Genomic DNA, 19898 nt, shown 5'->3' on the forward strand with positions numbered 1-19898 from the left:
GAAAATGTGATTAAACGAATACTGTAAATTATGCAAAAACTTCAAATGTAAAGAAGGGAGGGTGGGTGGTCCGTGAGGTATGTTACACGCATTCTCCCCGGAGGCCAGTAGTTACCTCACGGCTACCGGTTGCCAGTCCAGGACACGGCGGGTTCATAGGTGGTGGATAATGGGAAGGCTCTCGAAAAGAAATCAGGATAATTTGTAAAGGAGACTTAAGGGACACTAAGTCTAAAGTCCCTCCCGAACCAAAACTGGTATTTCAGACTAAATCTAAATTTACGGTTTGTAGGCGTTATGGTAGGGCTGGTGGGGGGGGGGGGTTGTAGTCCGCTTGCAGGAGTATAAAAAGGGGCGCAACTCTTCGTTGTGCCTAGGGCGCTGGCAGGGTGTAAAACGAGCCTGCCTCTAGGTTGCAATATGGAATAACTTGTTGGGGTGATACTATATTTCTTCTTAAGAAACAAAAATTACATAAGATTATTTTTACACAACATTTTTAATATAAAAAATGGAAGAGTTCTTTTCCTTTGTTTTTTCTAATGAAATTAGTACAAGTCCTCATCTTTTCTTAAGGCCATTAGGCTATTTATTATTAATATGAGTGCTGATTTATATTATTATACAGTATTTATTATACTCAGACTCAGAATGCTTTACTGGTGTTGACAATGTAAATTGCATAACGATCCAATCGTCAGTACATAAAATAACTACAACTAAATAAAATACCTTAAAACAAATGGATGCTTCTTCCATAACTGTTGTTACATTTAATTAGAAGCCGAAGCAATATCAATGATACTATGCATAGGATGTTATATGCATCCAAAACGTTATTGCATTATTTACCAATTTGGAATGTGTGATTTTACTCACAACGCATTACCATAGACACAGGTACCATAGTACAAAATCTGTGGTTTAGCCTTTCCATAACTGTATATTAGAGGTCTCTACTTTCCTGATACCGGAGACTTGTTTCACTGAACATGACGGTCTGCCGCATTTCCACCTGCAGCGCCTGAGAGATAGTCTATGGGCCTACCAATCTCTGCTTTCCTGATACTGGAGACTTGTGTCACTGAACAATGTCGGTCTCCGCATCTCCTGCTGTAGCGCCTGAGAGGTGGTCTATAATGGGCCTACCAATCTCTGCTCTCCTGATACTTTCTACATTACATTCTCTGTAGTGTTATAATTGAGTGATTTAAGACACAACTTTGGTGACAACTATATCATTGTCATCACACCATTATTGTCATCTAAATACATCCATACTTTTTAATAGCAGCCTTTTTGCGGTAACTTACTGAGTCTTTAAAAATACTGCAAATCGCAGGAGGTAGGCTCTATGGGTTATACTCAACGAATAACCAACAGCGACGAACGGAAAAAAGCAGAAGCAAATTGTCTATTTGTAATATAAGTTCAGATATTACAAATATAAATACCGAAATGACCTATGAAATGGTTAGCTTAAAATAGAAAGCATAGACTTTTTATTTTGGACAAAGAAACACAATTTCATGAACACTAACACACAAGTCAAAGTAAATTAAAACAAATATTTGTAATAGTATCACATTAAAAGCACTCCGAGTCTTAAAAATTCGAAAATAGCAACGATCCTAATTAAATTTCACAAACAATTTTAACTATTGATCGAGTTCGTTTGGAATTGTACACAAAGTTATAAAAATTATAAAGAAACAAGAACGTAAAGACAAGTTAGTTTAATGAGGAGAGTAATCCCTCTTATGGCGACTAGTCGAACATAATAAAAATGACAATAGATTAGAGATTAAACATATATAAGATGAATATATTATTTGTTTTCCATTGAATACTTATATAGTTATAACATTTAAATTATTTGGAAAAATGACTGGCCAATTTTCCTAGTAATATTGCACAGTAAAAATACATTTAAAACATTTTAAGAGCATAGATTTTAGTCTAGCGTCTGGCAAAAAACTGAAAAGAAAACATCGCCTTCAGTGGTATCTCTGTAACTTAAATACTTCATAATTCAATATATACTAAAGAATGATATAATGCACAAAGAAAAAATGAAATTACCAACAAATATACAATACTGTAATATTGTAAAATATTATTTACAAGGTCAGTAATCATCACTAACCACATAAAAACAACAGATTAAGTTTAAAATCCACTATTGCGGGAAATGATATGACAGATGATATAATATATACTTTGTAAGTTAGTTGAGATAGCGAGTTCAGAGGACACAAAACAAGTACAGGGTTAACGAAACTGCTGTGGTTATAAAATACAATGGACAAATTTTATTTCACTCTGCCTTTTACCATATTAGTTTAAAATACATAAATTAAAACTACATATTACTAAAACTTTAGATTCGGATCAAAATACTGCAAAAAATACGATATAGTAAATACTGACAGCTACTCGGGAGAACAGAAATAAAACATTTTACTCGTTCTGAAAGATTGGATGGTTCACTTAGGTATTTCCATGAGGGATCATAAGGTTTGTTTTCACCCTATAGCAATATTCATTGTTTTGCATTGATCGATGTGCATTTATTATAAGAAGAGTTTAACATGCCAAATCCCAGTTCGTGGTAAAATCTTTTCGTAAAAGATCAGTACTTATCAAATCTACACTATCATCCTTTACAATCTTTTGTTACAACTAGTTAGAAAATATATTTTAAAAGGCATTGAATACTTAATGAATACACATTCACACACACACATAAATAAATAAATATTTATATTTCTTTGAAGGGTTCATTGGGACAATGAATTGTGACCTTATATTATAATGAATAAAGAGTTTGTTAACGGTGCACTGTGATATATATATATATATATATATATATATATATATATATATATATATATATAATGTGAGTATGTTAAACATTGACATGTGTGGAGGTTGGTTGGTACTTCCACATCCGCCATGACTGCACGGTTGCGCATGCGCACTATGCAGTCAGCATATTCCTTTCCGGCGGCGATAAGCAAGCGCTAGTCCTCTTTCATTCTTGTTCGTACTAAGTTCGCGCGAGTGTTTAAGTGCAATTGGCATCATATTTTGCTGATCAAGTGGAATCTAAAATGTAAGTTTCATTCTATACAAGGAATTCTATAGCAGCCATTCAAAGTCATTTGACGTTCAATCTATAACTTTACAGTTGGAAACCGGTAACATGTTTTAATAGAGAGGTTATATTATCAAAATTATAGTGGACAAAATATTATGGAAACCCTGCTAATAGTAATCAATTATATGAAGAAAGTAAATTTGTAGTTTGAGAAGAATTTGCACTTATTAGAGCATTATGAGTTTAAAATTTCGAAGTAATAATAACGATAAAAATAGTATTTTATTGTGGTTTCCAACTCAATTCATTTATTAAAAAAAATGCATGGATAATCGTCAAAATACATGTATATACGATGTGATATATAAAAGCAATAAATTAATACAAAAGAATTACCATGTATCTTAAAATAGAGTAAACTAATCATGGAGGTTTAAAGTTTTTTTCTCTTTATGTATTCTCGAACATTGTAGTATTATTTTAAAATAAGGAACTTTTTAAGTTTATGAAGGAATTCCCTGTCATCAGCAACACTTTTCAAGTAGAGATGCAAAGAGTTAAAAAGACGAATGCAAGCATAAAAGCTCTGATTGTCAAATAATTTAGTTTTGTGGCGAGGTAAGATAAGGTTAGTTCTAATCCTTAAATGGTAATTATGATTAACATTGTTCCGCACAAACGAAAACAGTAGCATTTCAAATCAATTAAGTAATATGATTAGATATCTTTGTTTGAATTGTACTTGTTTCCCTGTATACATGTATGTAAGTGTACAACCGAAAGTCGGGTAGGTGACTTAATAAATCGCCATATAGTTCTGCCAGGAATGAAGATCATATTTTCATGTTTATTGTTTAAGGATACTCGGAGAGAGAGGGAGATACTGTCCCGTGGTTCTCCACGCTTGTCATGCGATTACTCATTAATGAGTAGAGTATTAACAAAGTATATAAAAAATAGTATTAACTTCGCGCCCCTGTTGTATAGTATTAACAAATGAGGAATGCAGCTGCACTCAGGTAGGTCTGCACAGAGTTGGACAGATCGAAAGTTTAAGTTACAGCAAACACAATTTTCATTTGATACAAAACTGTAATGCCAAAGATGGTTTGTTAAGATTCTTCTTTCTGTTGATGTTATTGACAGGAGCGTATATAAATCGTGTTTGAAGAATTATCACATTTCCGCTTTTTATAATATTTCAATTCAGATTTCCAAACAACGCAAACATGTATAAGCAAATTACTTTAAGTAATAAACCAATGTGCTTTGTAAGGTTTTGTAAATGTAACAATACACAGAACAAGGTATGAAGAAGGATTGGACTGACCGCACAGGACAGCGTGGTAGCATCGCCTGATAGGAGTGCTATTTGCTGAGCACAGTGTTCCTTGCTCAGTTACAGTTGTTCCTTGTTCAGTTTCAGTTGTTCCTTGTTCAGCGTTCATGTTGTGTTATCAGTCTACTTTGACTCCGGGAACTGCCTGTCTGGCTCACTTTGACTCCAGGAACTGCATCTCTGGCTCTTTGTAGTGCAGAGTAGCAGAGTACCCGTTTGCCAAATTTGTGGGATATATATATATATATATATATATATATATATATATATATATATATAATTAAGATAAACTAAAAAAAAAAATAAGATAAAATATATATCATATCTATTTCATATTTAAAAAGTAATCAGTCGTTTTAGCTAAGAAATTATAACAATTCTACGAGTCATAAAGATCTGTTGATTTGGTTTAACTGAAGATGGAGTAAAACTGAAAAAGTAAGAGCCGTCCCCCATATGTCTACTTTTAGTACAATGTAATCTTTTTGGGGACTAGTTTGTAAAAGAGTATTGTGTGAATAATGGGCTGGTCTACGAAATAGTTGTGGTCGATATACTTTTAAAGAACATATTGTTGTATCGTCTTGGATACAGAAGTATATTATTTATCCTAATTTAATACTGTAAATCTACCGCTCCTTTGTCCAGCCATACTGGGTGTGTGTGGAGATCGTTTGAAGCTTCCCAACGGTTCTGGCGGTTGGTCAACTCCAAATTCTGGGGCTGATTTTAAGTAAAACAGTGTAAAACTTTTTCCAATAAACAGTTACGAATATTTCACTAATAAAATACTAGGAGGTATTAAAGGAGGCCATGGCTAAGGGAATTCACCCTACAACTGCTTCTTATAATGTGAACAAATTTTAAATCCACAATATATTATATTTGTAATCAAATACACAATGAGGATGATACATACGCACAATATATTATGCATATATCACTAATTCATTATCAGTATCATAAATAATCACTAATACGTGAATTTTAAAATAGAGATGGTTCATGTTGATTTTTGAAACCCAATCATGAGGGAGCATGGTACCCCCGTACGCTCTGACTGTAAGAACCTGAACCTCTCCTCATTCCAAGACGACATGACTGATATAGTGTCCACTATTCCTCCTCATATGATCTCGACAGGAGACAACCACTACACCCAACCTTACCGATCCTGAATATCCTGTCACTTTCCGAAAGCAGCTCCAAGGTACTAAGTGCAATGAAGGGTTTCCTCATCTTATTGTCCTATGTGAAAAAGGATGGCCACTTTTCCGATATTTTGAATTATAAGTAATATCACTTAATATATTTTATAATTTATAGTGACAAAGAATATAACTTATAATTTATAGCAAGCAGAATTGGGAAACCTGTTCTTTATTTTAGGAAAAATTAAAAGTGTGTTTAAGTTCGAAAATAAGCACCCTTTTCACACATGTGGAACTGTGTGAATTGTTATTTTGTATATAGTGAATTTAGTTATTACTCGATGTGAAAATCGTATTTTTATGTAATATTATTTCACGCTCTTTCCTGCTAATAAGAGAAGTACGATAAATATTAAAGTTCCTTTTGGATAGTGTTTAACGTGAAGACGTGTACTGTCTTGTTTGTAACGTAGCTGAATAACTTAGAGTATTTACCTGAATTGAGCTTTTACAGGGTCAGTTTAAACTACTGTGATTGATTCAGCAGCGTTCAACTGAAATAGTTCAATTTCAAAACAAACACTTTTTCAAGTGCACAATTTTGGATATCTACTGGTTCGAGCAATTTGATAATATGATAAATAAAATGCTAAAACAGCATTATACTTTAATGCTTGGAGCTTTTTATACGTGTTATTTTTTCGCAATTTTGAGTTTCAACCTAATTGGGCAAACTTATACAAATCTATTAACCTGAGCAACCATTCCTCAGCTTTTACTATACTCTGTTCATGTCATGGGTAGAGTATTATCAGTATTCATTGTTATTATGAAGCCCCCCAGTTTTTGTTATTAGGGGGCCCAGCCAGATCCGCCACACTTTTATATTTTCACTACACACACACACACACACACACACACACACACACACACACACACACACACACACACACACACACACACACACACACACACACACACACACACACACACACACAACACACACACACACACACACACACACACACACACACACACACACATTCCTGCACCCGAGTCATCGTCTGCGTTCCGAGGAGCATAGACCAGTTAGATTACTTCTTATCTATTTCAGCTGTGCATATAAAAATAGAAATAGCCTACAATACTTACGACATTGCAAAGCTAACAATAGAAATTATAATTACTTAACTTCGAAAATGTTACATAAATATTATGTTTAGTATTATATGATTTATTTCTTCATGGACAGAAATAAATTATTTCAATATATTGAACAATAAAAACTAGTATTGGAAAGTCGGATGATGATTCAGAGCGTCGAGGTATGTAGTAAACTTACAACTGCAGGCTGTGTGATTGCCTAATGGTAAAGGTTTACAACCTTTAGGAGCCTCGGCTCTCCGGGCCCAGTTTAAGCAGCGTCTGTAAAGGCACACAATCTGCAAGGTGGTATCGATTCCTATAATATTCCTCTGGCATCGAATTTCCCTGTTTAAAGTTTGAGATGGAATATATCAGTAACCATATTACTAGATTAGTAATCCCTGATTAGACCAAAATAACAAAACGATAACCTCTAAAGAACATGAAATGTAACCCTATCCTTCATACCAGAAGACGTTTATGATGTTTTAGGTTACAAAAGTTCACATTGTTCCCTTTTTTCAGGAACAGGTTAATGTTTCTCGATGATATTCTAGATCGAGTACATATGCTGGTTAAAATTAATTAAAATATGTATTCCATACAAGATTATATCATTAGAAAAGTGCTTGCCATGTTCTACTCACGCTATTCCGCAGATTCGGTTTCATTTCACTAACTTAAACTTTGAGATATTAATTTAAAATTGACATAACAATTTGAATTTGTGCGACATTTATACAAATACATACACTGACTTAAGGTACTTTACAGCTTATATATTTTAGCTGATCATGTATTTTAATATTATAAACTCTTAGTAATCAATCATAAGATACGTAAGACGGACTAATATAAGAATCTATTTAAGTAACTCTAAGTGAACGCTTATAAACTAGTTTGTATCTTGATTTGTACCACAGGTATACAAATTTAACGTACTTGGGGACAGTGGCTCCACCAGTTACCAAGGAGCAGTCAAAACTCGATGAGGCAAAGCACTACGAGACATTGGTGCAAAAAATACTGAAGGCAAAACTTGAGGAATTCATAGCATCCGTAGACGGAGAAACGGGCGAGTCAGTTGGAGTCAACATAACTGGAAATGAAGACACCCTCGAGAACTGTCCCGCTGAACAGAGTTGTGAAAGAGCTGCGGCTTTTGGTGTATTTCTTGGAAATTCTGATCAGGTACCGTACGCATTTTAGTTTGTGTTACTTCATAGTACAGTTTTTACACTTATTCTAAACTTCGTTATGTATTTTAGGATTTCCCCGTCAAACTTACAACTTGTCCCCGTTATTTGTGCAAAAATTTTCAATCTATGTCTGAAATAAATAAACTAAACACGAGGAGAGCAGTGTATTTTCATATGTTATATGTATTTATCTAACAAATAATTTTAGTAATTAGTATACAGTGTATGCCTGTCGGTTGTGGAATGCTCTTTCAGCAAACATTGAAGTCACCAATAAGCGTACTCGCAGTCCATTCAGACGGTTGAGGCGATGGGTGACCTTGTGTGTGACACTTGGGGTATTGACGTAACAGTTGAACGACGGTGATTTGTTATGTGTTAGGTTAATTATTCACCTGAGGAAAAAGAACAGATTGCAGATCTCGAAACTTAGTATTACTGGTTTCCTGTACCACTCAGCGATGGGTGACCTTGTGTGTGACACTTGGGGTATTGACGTAACAGTTGAACGACGGTGATTTGTTATGTGTTAGGTTAATTATTCACCTGAGGAAAAAGAACAGATTGCAGATCTCGAAACTTAGTATTACTGGTTTCCTGTACCACTCAGCGATGGGTGACCTTGTGTGTGACACTTGGGGTATTGACGTAACAGTTGAACGACGGTGATTTGTTATGTGTTAGGTTAATTATTCACCTAAGGAAAAAGAACAGATTGCAGATCTCGAAACTTAGTATTACTGGTTTCCTGTACCACTCAGCGATGGGTGACCTTGTGTGTGACACTTGGGGTATTGACGTAACAGTTGAACGACGGTGATTTGTTATGTGTTAGGTTAATTATTCACCTAAGGAAAAAGAACAGATTGCAGATCTCGAAACTTAGTATTACTGGTTTCCTGTACCACTCAGCGATGGGTGACCTTGTGTGTGACACTTGGGGTATTGACGTAACAGTTGAACGACGGTGATTTGTTATGTGTTAGGTTAATTATTCACCTAAGGAAAAAGAACAGATTGCAAATCTCGAAACTTATCATTACTGGTTTCCTGTACCATTCAGCGATGGGTGACTTTGTGTGTGACACTTGGGGTATTGACGTAACAGTTGAACGACGGTGATTTGTTATGTGTTAGGTTAATTATTCACCTAAGGAAAAAGAACAGATTGCAAATCTCGAAACTTAGTATTACTGGTTTCCTGTACCACTCAGCGATGAAAAATATACGGAAAAGTCACGTTACATCCACAATTCTTCCACCAAAAAAAGAAACAAACTTCAAAAAAAAAAACTGTTGATTTGCAAATTTTTAGGACTAAATGGAAGAAGACTTTGAGACTCGATAAAGTATTTTTTATTTCGATTTTATTCAAACCTATGGGCTTATAGATTTAAGTTATTCTTCCCCACGTGTAGACTTTGATGTTTTTATATACAATTCTTTTCGCTAACGAAGCAATATTTTTACAGTCTTAGTAATATCAAAGGAGTAGCTTAGATATATTTTAGATTGACGTATAAAGTTAAATTTGATACATAATATAAAAAAACAAATTTTGAAGAACTTAACATACTTTATTGTTGGCTTATAAGGAAGGAGGTCTTAAGGAAATATAACATTTCTTTTTTAAATTTATATGATCGAATTCTTCTTATTCCAAAATGTATTAGTATTTCATATTAATTTTATGATTAATATTTTGATATAATAGATAAACAACGCTGGTAACCAAATTGTTAGTTACGATTAAACTTTCTAGAGTTATTGGTGTTTCTTCTGATAAATATTTTGATAGTATAATGAAATTTCTCTTGGCATTTAGGTGGTTGCACTGACTTGTGGTATGATTCAAGCGGTGCAATACCCTATATCATCATAACTTATCTTTCACTATGGAAGGTTTAAAAAAATATCGGTAATGTTAGAAGCTGAGATCGATTAATTACTCGTTATATCACATGAGGAGCTATTTTGAAAGTAAATATTTAATAAGATTGTATTGCTCTTGGTTTGAGAGTACTCTGCGATACGGCATTATTCATTACGGCGGAACCTACCCAACAATACTAAAAAGTGTAATTGGTTGCCAACGAAAAGCACTCAGAATTATTTTTAACGTCAATAACAGGAGAGATAGAATTAGTGACCTTTTTAAAGAAAACAAAATTCTAACTTTTGATCAAATTTATAAACAAAGCTACTTAATGTACGTTCACAAACATTTTAATGAATTTCCCCTTAAAGTTTCTGGCAGGGAAACTAGAGCATCACAATTTATACAGATCCATATTCCAAATTTTATTAAAGAAGCCAGCAGACACCAATTTTGTTACATTGGACCAAAAATATTTAACGAAACTGTAAAATGCCTTGGAAATGAAATTATTTTTGACAAAAAACCAAAATTTAAAATGAAAGTGTTGAATTATATTTCAGACTAGATCTTAGCTTTTTAATACGATGGTGTGTATGGTGAGGCCAGTTATATGGAGCACATATAAATACCGATGGGTTTTTTTACTAAATGGTGTCACTGCACTTTTCTAAACAGTTTTTAAAATATATTTTGTTGTTATTTCTTTGTAGTTGCTTGTTGTTTCGTTGTTGATATTTATATTGTTATAGTTTTATTTATTTATACATTGTCATATAGTTGTAATGTCCATATTTAATAGTATTGTAAGTAAATCTAAACTAATCATTCTGAAAATTTATTGATACTGCCTTAGCTTTAAGTATATTATTATTATTATAATTATTAAGGTATGCCAACTTACTTCCCGCACGCACCTAAAAGGTGCATGGGAGTGTTAAAAATACTACATGTAATAGTTGTCTGAATCCACTGCATGAATTTATATGTTTTGCATGTATTCAACGATTTTCTGAATAAAGATGTTTGAACTTGAACTTAGTAATTGAAACTAAGCCACGCGGTGACCAGCCGCTTGAAGATGCTGACAGACTCGATCTGCAGGTCCCTTATCACTGATTGTACAGTGTGTTACCGGACCTGCAAACCCACACTCACAGTGTTCCAGGTCGGGTAACTGTGAGCGATGAGTGTGAGAAGTATAAGATTAGATGTAAACAAGTACAGTTCTAATAAATAGTTGTACTGTTGTTCTAATAAATAGTGTTTCCACAATTAATTGTGGAAATACCATTCTTTTTAAAGAACAAAAAAGATGTATAATGGTTTTGTTTATTAAGAGCTGCTTTTTTATAGTATAGTTTTGTAAGCTCCTCCACATGCAATAATAACATATTAAAACGGATTGGAATACGAAAAGTTTTGTAACTCATTATAGTTTAGACTTTGGACTAATTAACGAAAAATTATTAGCTTTCTTCATTTGAACTTTATACAATTAGCATGTGGTTCCTATTTGAGTTTTGCATCAATAAGTACACTTCAGATGGATGGAATGTTCCACCTTATTTGTCAGACAAGTACTATAAATTTCTATGCATAGAATTGAAACCTTTGACCAGATCAATAAAAACAAGCAATGATTTATACTGTTCTTTTAAAGAGAGGATTACAAGTTTATTAATAAAAAAGGGCATCAGAAGTATTTTTACCTTGCCGATATCTGAAATTCAACTTTCATATGAGATAACCTACTTCAAGATAGTCCTGAAGCTGAGATTTTAAGCACTTATCCAGTACTTCACCGAACGTAGTTCGTAAAGAAATCGGTCTGTAATTGTTTAGACCAGTTTTACTGTTAGACTATTCAAGATAGTCCTGAAGCTGAGATTTTAAGCACTTATCCAGTACTTCACCGAACGTAGTTCGTAAAGAAATCGGTCTGTAATTGTTTAGACCAGTTTTACTGTTAGACTATTCAAGATAGTCCTGAAGCTGAGATTTTAAGCACTTATCCAGTACTTCACCGAACGTAGTTCGTAAAGAAATCGGTCTGTAATTGTTTAGACCAGTTTTACTGTTAGACTATTCAAGATAGTCCTGAAGCTGAGATTTTAAGCACTTATCCAGTACTTCACCGAACGTAGTTCGTAATGAACTCGGTCTGTAATTGTTTAGACCAGTTTTACTGTTAGACTATTCAAGATAGTCCTGAAGCTGAGATTTTAAGCACTTATCCAGTACTTCACCGAACGTAGTTCGTAATGAACTCGGTCTGTAATTGTTTAGACCAGTTTTACTGTTAGACTATTCAAGATAGTCCTGAAGCTGAGATTTTAAGCACTTATCCAGTACTTCACCGAACGTAGTTCGTAAAGAAATCGGTCTGTAATTGTTTAGACCAGTTTTACTGTTAGACTATTCAAGATAGTCCTGAAGCTGAGATTTTAAGCACTTATCCAGTACTTCACCGAACGTAGTTCGTAAAGAAATCGGTCTGTAATTGTTTAGACCAGTTTTACTGTTAGACTATTCAAGATAGTCCTGAAGCTGAGATTTTAAGCACTTATCCAGTACTTCACCGAACGTAGTTCGTAATGAACTCGGTCTGTAATTGTTTAGACCAGTTTTACTGTTAGACTATTCAAGATAGTCCTGAAGCTGAGATTTTAAGCACTTATCCAGTACTTCACCGAACGTAGTTCGTAAAGAAATCGGTCTGTAATTGTTTAGACCAGTTTTACTGTTAGACTTATACAAAATTTATTACTTTGGAAAATTTTAATTTATGTGCGAAAAAGTAATACTGAGATTTATTAAATGATTTATCGGTGGCAGAAGGTTTGTAATAATATTACTTTATTAAACATATGCAGGAATTTCGTGAACCACAGGAGCAGAATCACGCCCAATCACGGTAACGCATCTCTAGGCTATCTATATTTGGCTGTCTGTGACCGGGTTCAACTTTAGGCGACATCATCAACCGGCACAGGCCAGTCAACTGAAGCAACTCATTTGCTAAATATGAACCTACATTAGAAAAGAAAATATTGTATGGATTTCCACAGCCTTAACGTCCACCCCTATGATCTGAAGCCTGCAGGAAATTTTGCCTTGGAAATGGAGTTTAGACCGCGCTACAACCGCTAATTTCATTGATAGATTTCTAAAACTGATATATTTTAAACTATAGTTGAAACTATTCAGTTATTATTTAACTTTCTATCTGTAATAAACTATTTTAATATTTTACTGTCTCGTTTTCTAGTCGATTGACTTAGATTTACTGTTAGCCAGTGTATAAGCCTTTTGTTGCGCGTGTTGTGTCTTTTGGTTTAGGAAATACATTTCTTCGAATCCTCTGTAGTGGCTCCTTGTACAGATAAGTGACAAAGTCACTGATAAGACGGGTGCGAGAGCTCCACGCTCCACACTGGCCAGCGCCGCGTAGTGGTCACCCCCGCAGTTACACCCTTGTAGTCAGGGTGTTTTTATAAAATGTGGTCAATGTGCAGTTTCTGTAGTGGCTCATTGTACAGGTAAGTGACAAAGTCACTGATAAGACGGGTGCGAGAGCTCCACGCTCCACACTGGCCAGCGCCGCTAGTGGTCCACCTCCCGTAGTTTACAACACTTGTAGTCAGGGTGTTTTATAAAATGTGGTCAATGTGCAGTTTCTGTAGTGGCTCATTGTACAGGTAAGTGACAAAGTCACTGATTAAGACAGGTGCGTGAGCTCCACGCTCCACACTGGCCAGCGCCGCGTAGTGGTCACCCCCGCAGCTACACCCTTGTAGTCAGGGTTTTTTATAAAATGTGGGTCAATGTGCAGTTTCTGTAGTGGCTCATTGTACAGGTAAGTGACAAAGTCACTGATAAGACGGGTGCGAGAGCTCCACGCTCCACACTGGCCAGCGCCGCGTAGTGGTCACCCCCGTAGTTACACCCTTGTAGTCAGAGTGTTTTATAAAATGTGGTCAATGTGCAGTTTCTGTAGTGGCTCATTGTACAGATAAGTGACAAAGTTACTGATAAGACGGGTGCGAGAGCTCCACGCTCCGCACTGGCCAGCGCCGCGTAATGGTCACCCCCGCAGTTACACCCTTGTAGTCAGGGTGTTTTATAAAATGTGGTCAATGTGCAGTTTCTGTAGTGGCTCATTGTACAGGTAAGTGACAAAGTTCACTGATAAGACGGGTGCGAGAGCTCCACGCTCCACACTGGCCAGCGCCGCGTAGTGGTCACCCCCGTAGTTACACCTTGTAGTCAGTGTTTTATAAAATGTGGTCAATGTGCAGTTTCTGTAGTGGCTCATTGTACAGGAGTGACAAAGTCACTGATAAGACGGGTAGCTCCACGCTCCGCACTGGCCAGCGCCGCGTAATGGTCAGTTACACCCTTGTAGTCAGAGTGTTTTATAAAATGTGGTCAATGTGCAGTTTCTGTAGTGGCTCATTGTAAGGTAAGTGACAAAGTCACTGATAAGACGGGTGCGAGAGCTCCACGCTCCGCACTGGCCAGGGCGGCGGCGTAATGGTCACGCAGTTACACCCTTGTAGTCAGGTTGTTTTATAAATGTGGTCAATGTGCAGTTTCTGTAGTGGCTCATTGTACAGGTAAGTGATAAAGTCACTGATAAGACGGGTGCGAGAGCTCCACGCACTGGCCAGCGCCGCGTAATGGTCACCCCCGCTCTTGTAGTCAGGTGTTTAATAAATGTGGTCAATGTGCAGTTTCTGTAGTGCATTGTACAGGTAAGTGTCAAAGTCACTGATAAGGTGGTGGCCAGCGCCGCGTAATGTGCAGTTACACCCTTGTAGTCAGTGGTCAATGTGCAGTTTCTGTAGTGGCTCATTGTACAGGTAAGTGACAAAGTCACTGATAAGACGTTCACCCCCGCAGTTACACCCTTGTAGTCAGGGTGTTTTATAAAAATGTGGTCAATGTGCAGTTTCTGTAGTGGCTCATGTTACAGGTAAGTGACATGTCACTGAATAAGACGGGGTGCGAGAGCTCCACGCTCCAACACTGGCCACGTCACCCCGCAGTTACACCCTTGTAGTCAGAGTGTTTTATAAAATGTGGTCAATGTGCAGTTTCTGTAGTGCTCATTGTACTGTATGTGACAAAGTCACTGATAAGACGGGTGCGAGAGCTCCACGCTCCGCACTGGCCAGCGCCTCGTAATGTCACCCCCGCAGTTTACACCCTTGTAGCAGGGTAGTTTTTAATAATGTGGTCAATGTGCACTCATTGTACAGGTAAGTGACAAGTCACTGATAAGACGGGTGCGAGAGCTCCACGCTCCACAACCGCGTAGTGGTCACCCGCAGTTACACACTTGCAGTCAGAGTGTTTTATAAAATGTGGTCAATGCAAGTTGTAGGCTGTTGTTTTAATCTTGTGGGATTCTTAATGCAATTCTGCTGTGCATAAAATATGTAAATGTAGGACTTACATTTTTACTTGATGTTAAAGTATCTATGTTCGTATGACCTGCATGTGTTATGTTGTACGTGTTATCGTTGTTATTGTAATATTATTGTTGTAAGTCATGTATAAACTAGTTGTAGTTCATCGACGTGCCGGTGTTCACCACCGGTAAGGTCGCTTATCAGTTTCAAAGTTCAGTTTTAGTCCTGTCACTTCACCAGAGTAATCTGTAGTTCAAGTAATGCGTAGTTCAGTATTCAAGTAAATAACCACTCCGAGACTTCCAATAACATTCTTTGTTAGCTATAAATATCATAATGCTTCAGTGAGAATATTAATGTCAAATTTAATATTTAAGATGTCAATACCAATTCATAAAATGCCTACGTTTTTTTAAAATATCGGCGTATATTGAAATGAATAATTTTAAAAGGTTTAGGGTTAGTTCTAAATTTTTCATAGATTGCTTTAGGACTTTGTATGAATTAATTGCTCACAGCAAATATGGCAGTAATTGTAAAGTATAGTCAATCTACTACGACTTCCACCGCATCGTCTCCCTGATTATTTTGATGATTACGTTCAGAAAATAAAAAATAGTAAAAATTGGTTACCTGAGTGCAGTATTTCATCAAGTCGTAATACAGTCCTTAAAAAATAAAATATTCCAACAAGAGTAAATTTAACCTTTGTTGTAAGAACTCAACTAATACAGATTATTTTCTCTTTAGTTAATTAGCATTAGTTACTATCACTTAGTTATTATAAGTTATTATTAGTTATTAATTATTATCACTTATTTACAAAGCTTCGAATTATTATTTGGTCTGTATTCTTCCCCATGACATTATTCTGGAGTATTAAAAATGAATTAAAGAATGCATGTATCATCTGGTGCATAGGAAATGGCGAATAACATATACTCATATTTTAGATTACCATAATGTGAGGTTTAGGATGTCTCTTCAAATGTATCTCATTCAGAATTCAATGCAAATATATAAGTTCGTCGTGTATAAAATGAAAACTACATTCAGAGTCTCTAAAAAACAAATTCGTTATTACTATATATACAATAATACTTTTTTATTATTGAAATTGTTGCCATTAAAGAGGTAAAAATGAATCATGGGACTGGCAATAGTGACGGGAAAGTTGCAACAAAATATTGTAACATGTTTTTGAGTTAGAAATGTACTTAATGTTTTGTGTTTTAGGTTCCGAGTTCTAAGTCTGATAGCACGGATGTGTTCCGTGATTCTAACGAGTATGGTGAGTTTAATAACTACAATTTAAACTCTAATAAATCAGAGGTAGTCCCCCAAGATGATTTCCTGGATGACAATGAAGAACAGTCATTCCTTGCTCCACAAGTTGAGCTTCTTGACAGAGAAGATGATGAAGAAGCTCGACACAACAACCGATATACTGTACCTCCAAACTCCCCTGTTATTCCTAAGCGTGGTCGCAACCATGTTGCTATGACTACACAAGAAGAAGAAGAAGAAGAAGACCCTAAATATAAATGTAACGCTGACACAATTGTGTTTGTCATATTTATGGTCAGTTTTTTCATTTGGTTAGTCAGTATGATCTACGCCGATCTGACACATCAAAAGGAAGAAAAGTAAATACGCGTAAGTTTTAACTTAACGCAAAAGTTTTCTTTTAAATACATTTTAACTTAATATTAAATTGCTTGTATAATTTATTTTAAAAAGTTATTTTCCTTATGTTATTGAATTTTTCACAGTTTATTTTACCAAGTCCAAGATATTCTAAAGAGCCCTTAAACAAACAGTGACACGGTGCTTCAATAAAAGTTGCTTAAAAATCCTCATTAAATGTATTGCACTGGTTTGGTACTTTTATCGGTCGTGGTCAAATGCATTATGAAACCACAAACATTTCTCTTCAAAACATAAATTATTAACTTTGCTTGGTATGGCATGTTAAATAAAACTTAATATACAATTGTACATTATTTACAACAGAAATAATTGTTATTTATCCTTTATAGAAGCTATAATATACAACACTTAATCTTTTATAAAATATATACATAAATTTATTATATGTTAAAACATTAAGGATTCCTGGGATTTTCGCTTTTAAAGAACAACAACACACATTATTAAAAATGAAAAAGGCCTCAAAAATGTTAATATTCAACTCAGTGAAAACATTTGCTCCTCAATTCAGGATTATAACACAGATTTTAAATGGAGTCAGTAGATCTTCATTTCTTCAGCAAGAACGAGTCCGTCAAAATTCCTGAATGTAAGAAGTCGGATATTTTGAAAGATTAATATTTGAAATCCTGAGTTAATATGTAGAGTTTACAAAAGTTAGTAAACAATTTATGAACATTAATACATCCTGTTTAACTTTTGTAATATATTTTTAAATGTCAGTGATTATTCGGTAGTTACTTTGCATCAACTTTCACATTGCTGTAGACGTCCATTTACGTTGTTTCATATAAGGAGCATATATTTTCACTGGTTTCCATAATGCATAAAGGTTTCTAACAAGACGATTGATAATGTTTGTTATTCTGTGATTGGAGAGAAAATCATTATTTACCAAACAATAATCATGAAGCATCTTTTTATGTAAGTTTTATTTCATTTATAACACAAGTAAACGTTATTTATAAAAACATTCTAGGAAGAGTAAAATTAATTTTCAGTGTTTATTTTTACATCATATGTATTTAACTGTCTATGACTATATGTTTGATAATACTGATTACCATGTTATCTTTAGAGTTTAGTTAAACTTTTAATAGTCTTATTTACTACTTTAATAAATTATTGTCATTATGTATTCTATTCTCTACAATTAAATAATAAAAGATATTTACGTGTATTATTTTTACAAGAAACTTTTCTGTAGAAAATATTTGCAAATAATAAAACAAAATTAAAATACCTTTTAAGATACTTGATATCATATAAAGTATTATCTTTTGTATAAACTTCCTTATTACAAGTTTAGTGAATGATCCTTATACAATACCATTTTAAGTAATCAATTAAGGCACAGGATACATGAATAACATTAAAATATAGTTTGTCGCATTCAATTACAAAGAATTTTTTTAAACGTTATATTTCGCATTATTTATTACATTTTTTAAAGATCCGCTTTAAAAACAATACTATAATGCAATTGAAACACGTGTCATTAATGTCTAATGCAAAGTTTTACTTGTAGCCAACGCAAGAGAGGTGCATTTGTATTATTTCATTTCAATACATAATACTCAATGCATAATGTAAAAGTTGATATGATATTACTGGTTATTTCATATCACATTCACATAATAAACAATGCAAGAATTAATTAGAATATTTGACCATATATTTTACTTGAATCAGGAAAAATTGTTCATAGTTGTTTATAGTATCATTATTGTAACACTGAAGGCAAAAGTTTTCACAGTTTTTGTACCCTGACGTGGGCATATGTGCATGTGTATTACTTCTCAGAAACATATATGTGTATAACGTGATGAGAAGGTCATAAGTGTTTAAAATTGTTGACAGCTGTTTGTTACAGTTGCTTAGTTCATGGCATATGTGCATGTGTATTACTTCTCAGAAACATATATGCGTATAACGTGATTAGAAGGTCATAAGTGTTTAACATTGTTGACAGCTGTTTGTTACAGTTGCTTAGTTCATAGAATGTTGCTAACTTTTAGGTCGCTATTACGCCAGAGTAACTAGTGACGCAACTAGGGGCGTTTTGATTGTAGGACTGAAGGTCCACGCCTAGTTTTGACGAGGGTGGCTGACGTCACGTTTCTAGATGGGAGGACAGTCGACACCCGAGGACTACCGATCCTACTCTCCAAAACAGACCTAACCGTGGAATATTTTTTCTACCTGTACTAATTCTAGTCATACTTCCACTACATTTGCGTAGCACACTGCTAAGGTATGAAATATTAACAACATTAAGCTATCACAATGAAGTTAATTACTTTTAAAAACAAATCCAACCCAGAAATATATAGTTATATATATATATATATATATATATATATATATATATATATATATATATATATATATATATATATATATATAAAACTATATGAGCAATGGGTAAATATACTAACAAATTACATTCATCTAAAGTAAGGTTACATTTATTATTCCACCTAATATTCTTTTCTTGGTATAACATAACTCTATATGCGAGTAGTTTACTGTCAATAACTAAAAGAACCATCTAGTTCATGTCTTTCACATTTCTATGTTTTTAAAATAATTTCAATATATAACAGAATGAAACAAATATTTTTTAAACAGCCAATTAACCGAAAATTAACCCAAAATTATCTGTCTACAAAGACATATTTGGCTAGTACAAAACAAGTAAGAGTGTATACGACTACTACAATGTCTTTCAAGAGTTAAATTACGATACAAATAAAATATTTAATCGAAATAGAATACAATTAAGAAAATTTGCCAATTATTATTGCTAACAGCAATCAATATGTTTATTAAAATAACAAACTTGCTGTATCAAATCAAGTTTGAAAACTAATAATGATCTCATATAAGAAACTACTATGTTTGAACTACCAATACATGTTTAATTTAAATTGTTTGAATGAAAGGTTAACTGTATAGTA

General features: G+C 34.4%; 1 protein-coding gene across 1 annotated transcript; it reads left to right on the plus strand.

Annotated features, from left to right (window-relative positions):
* The first annotated feature begins 3021 nt into the window (after positions 1-3021).
* On the plus strand, positions 3022-18098 carry LOC124368471. The gene is made up of 3 exons (XM_046825716.1): positions 3022-3115; positions 7660-7927; positions 16465-18098. Coding segments are annotated over exons 1-3 (684 nt in total). The 5' UTR covers positions 3022-3113; the 3' UTR covers positions 16879-18098.
* Positions 18099-19898: the final 1800 nt, after the last annotated feature.

This window comes from Homalodisca vitripennis, chromosome X, assembly GCF_021130785.1.
Source record: "Homalodisca vitripennis isolate AUS2020 chromosome X, UT_GWSS_2.1, whole genome shotgun sequence".
NCBI classification, from domain to species: Eukaryota; Metazoa; Arthropoda; class Insecta; order Hemiptera; family Cicadellidae; genus Homalodisca; species Homalodisca vitripennis.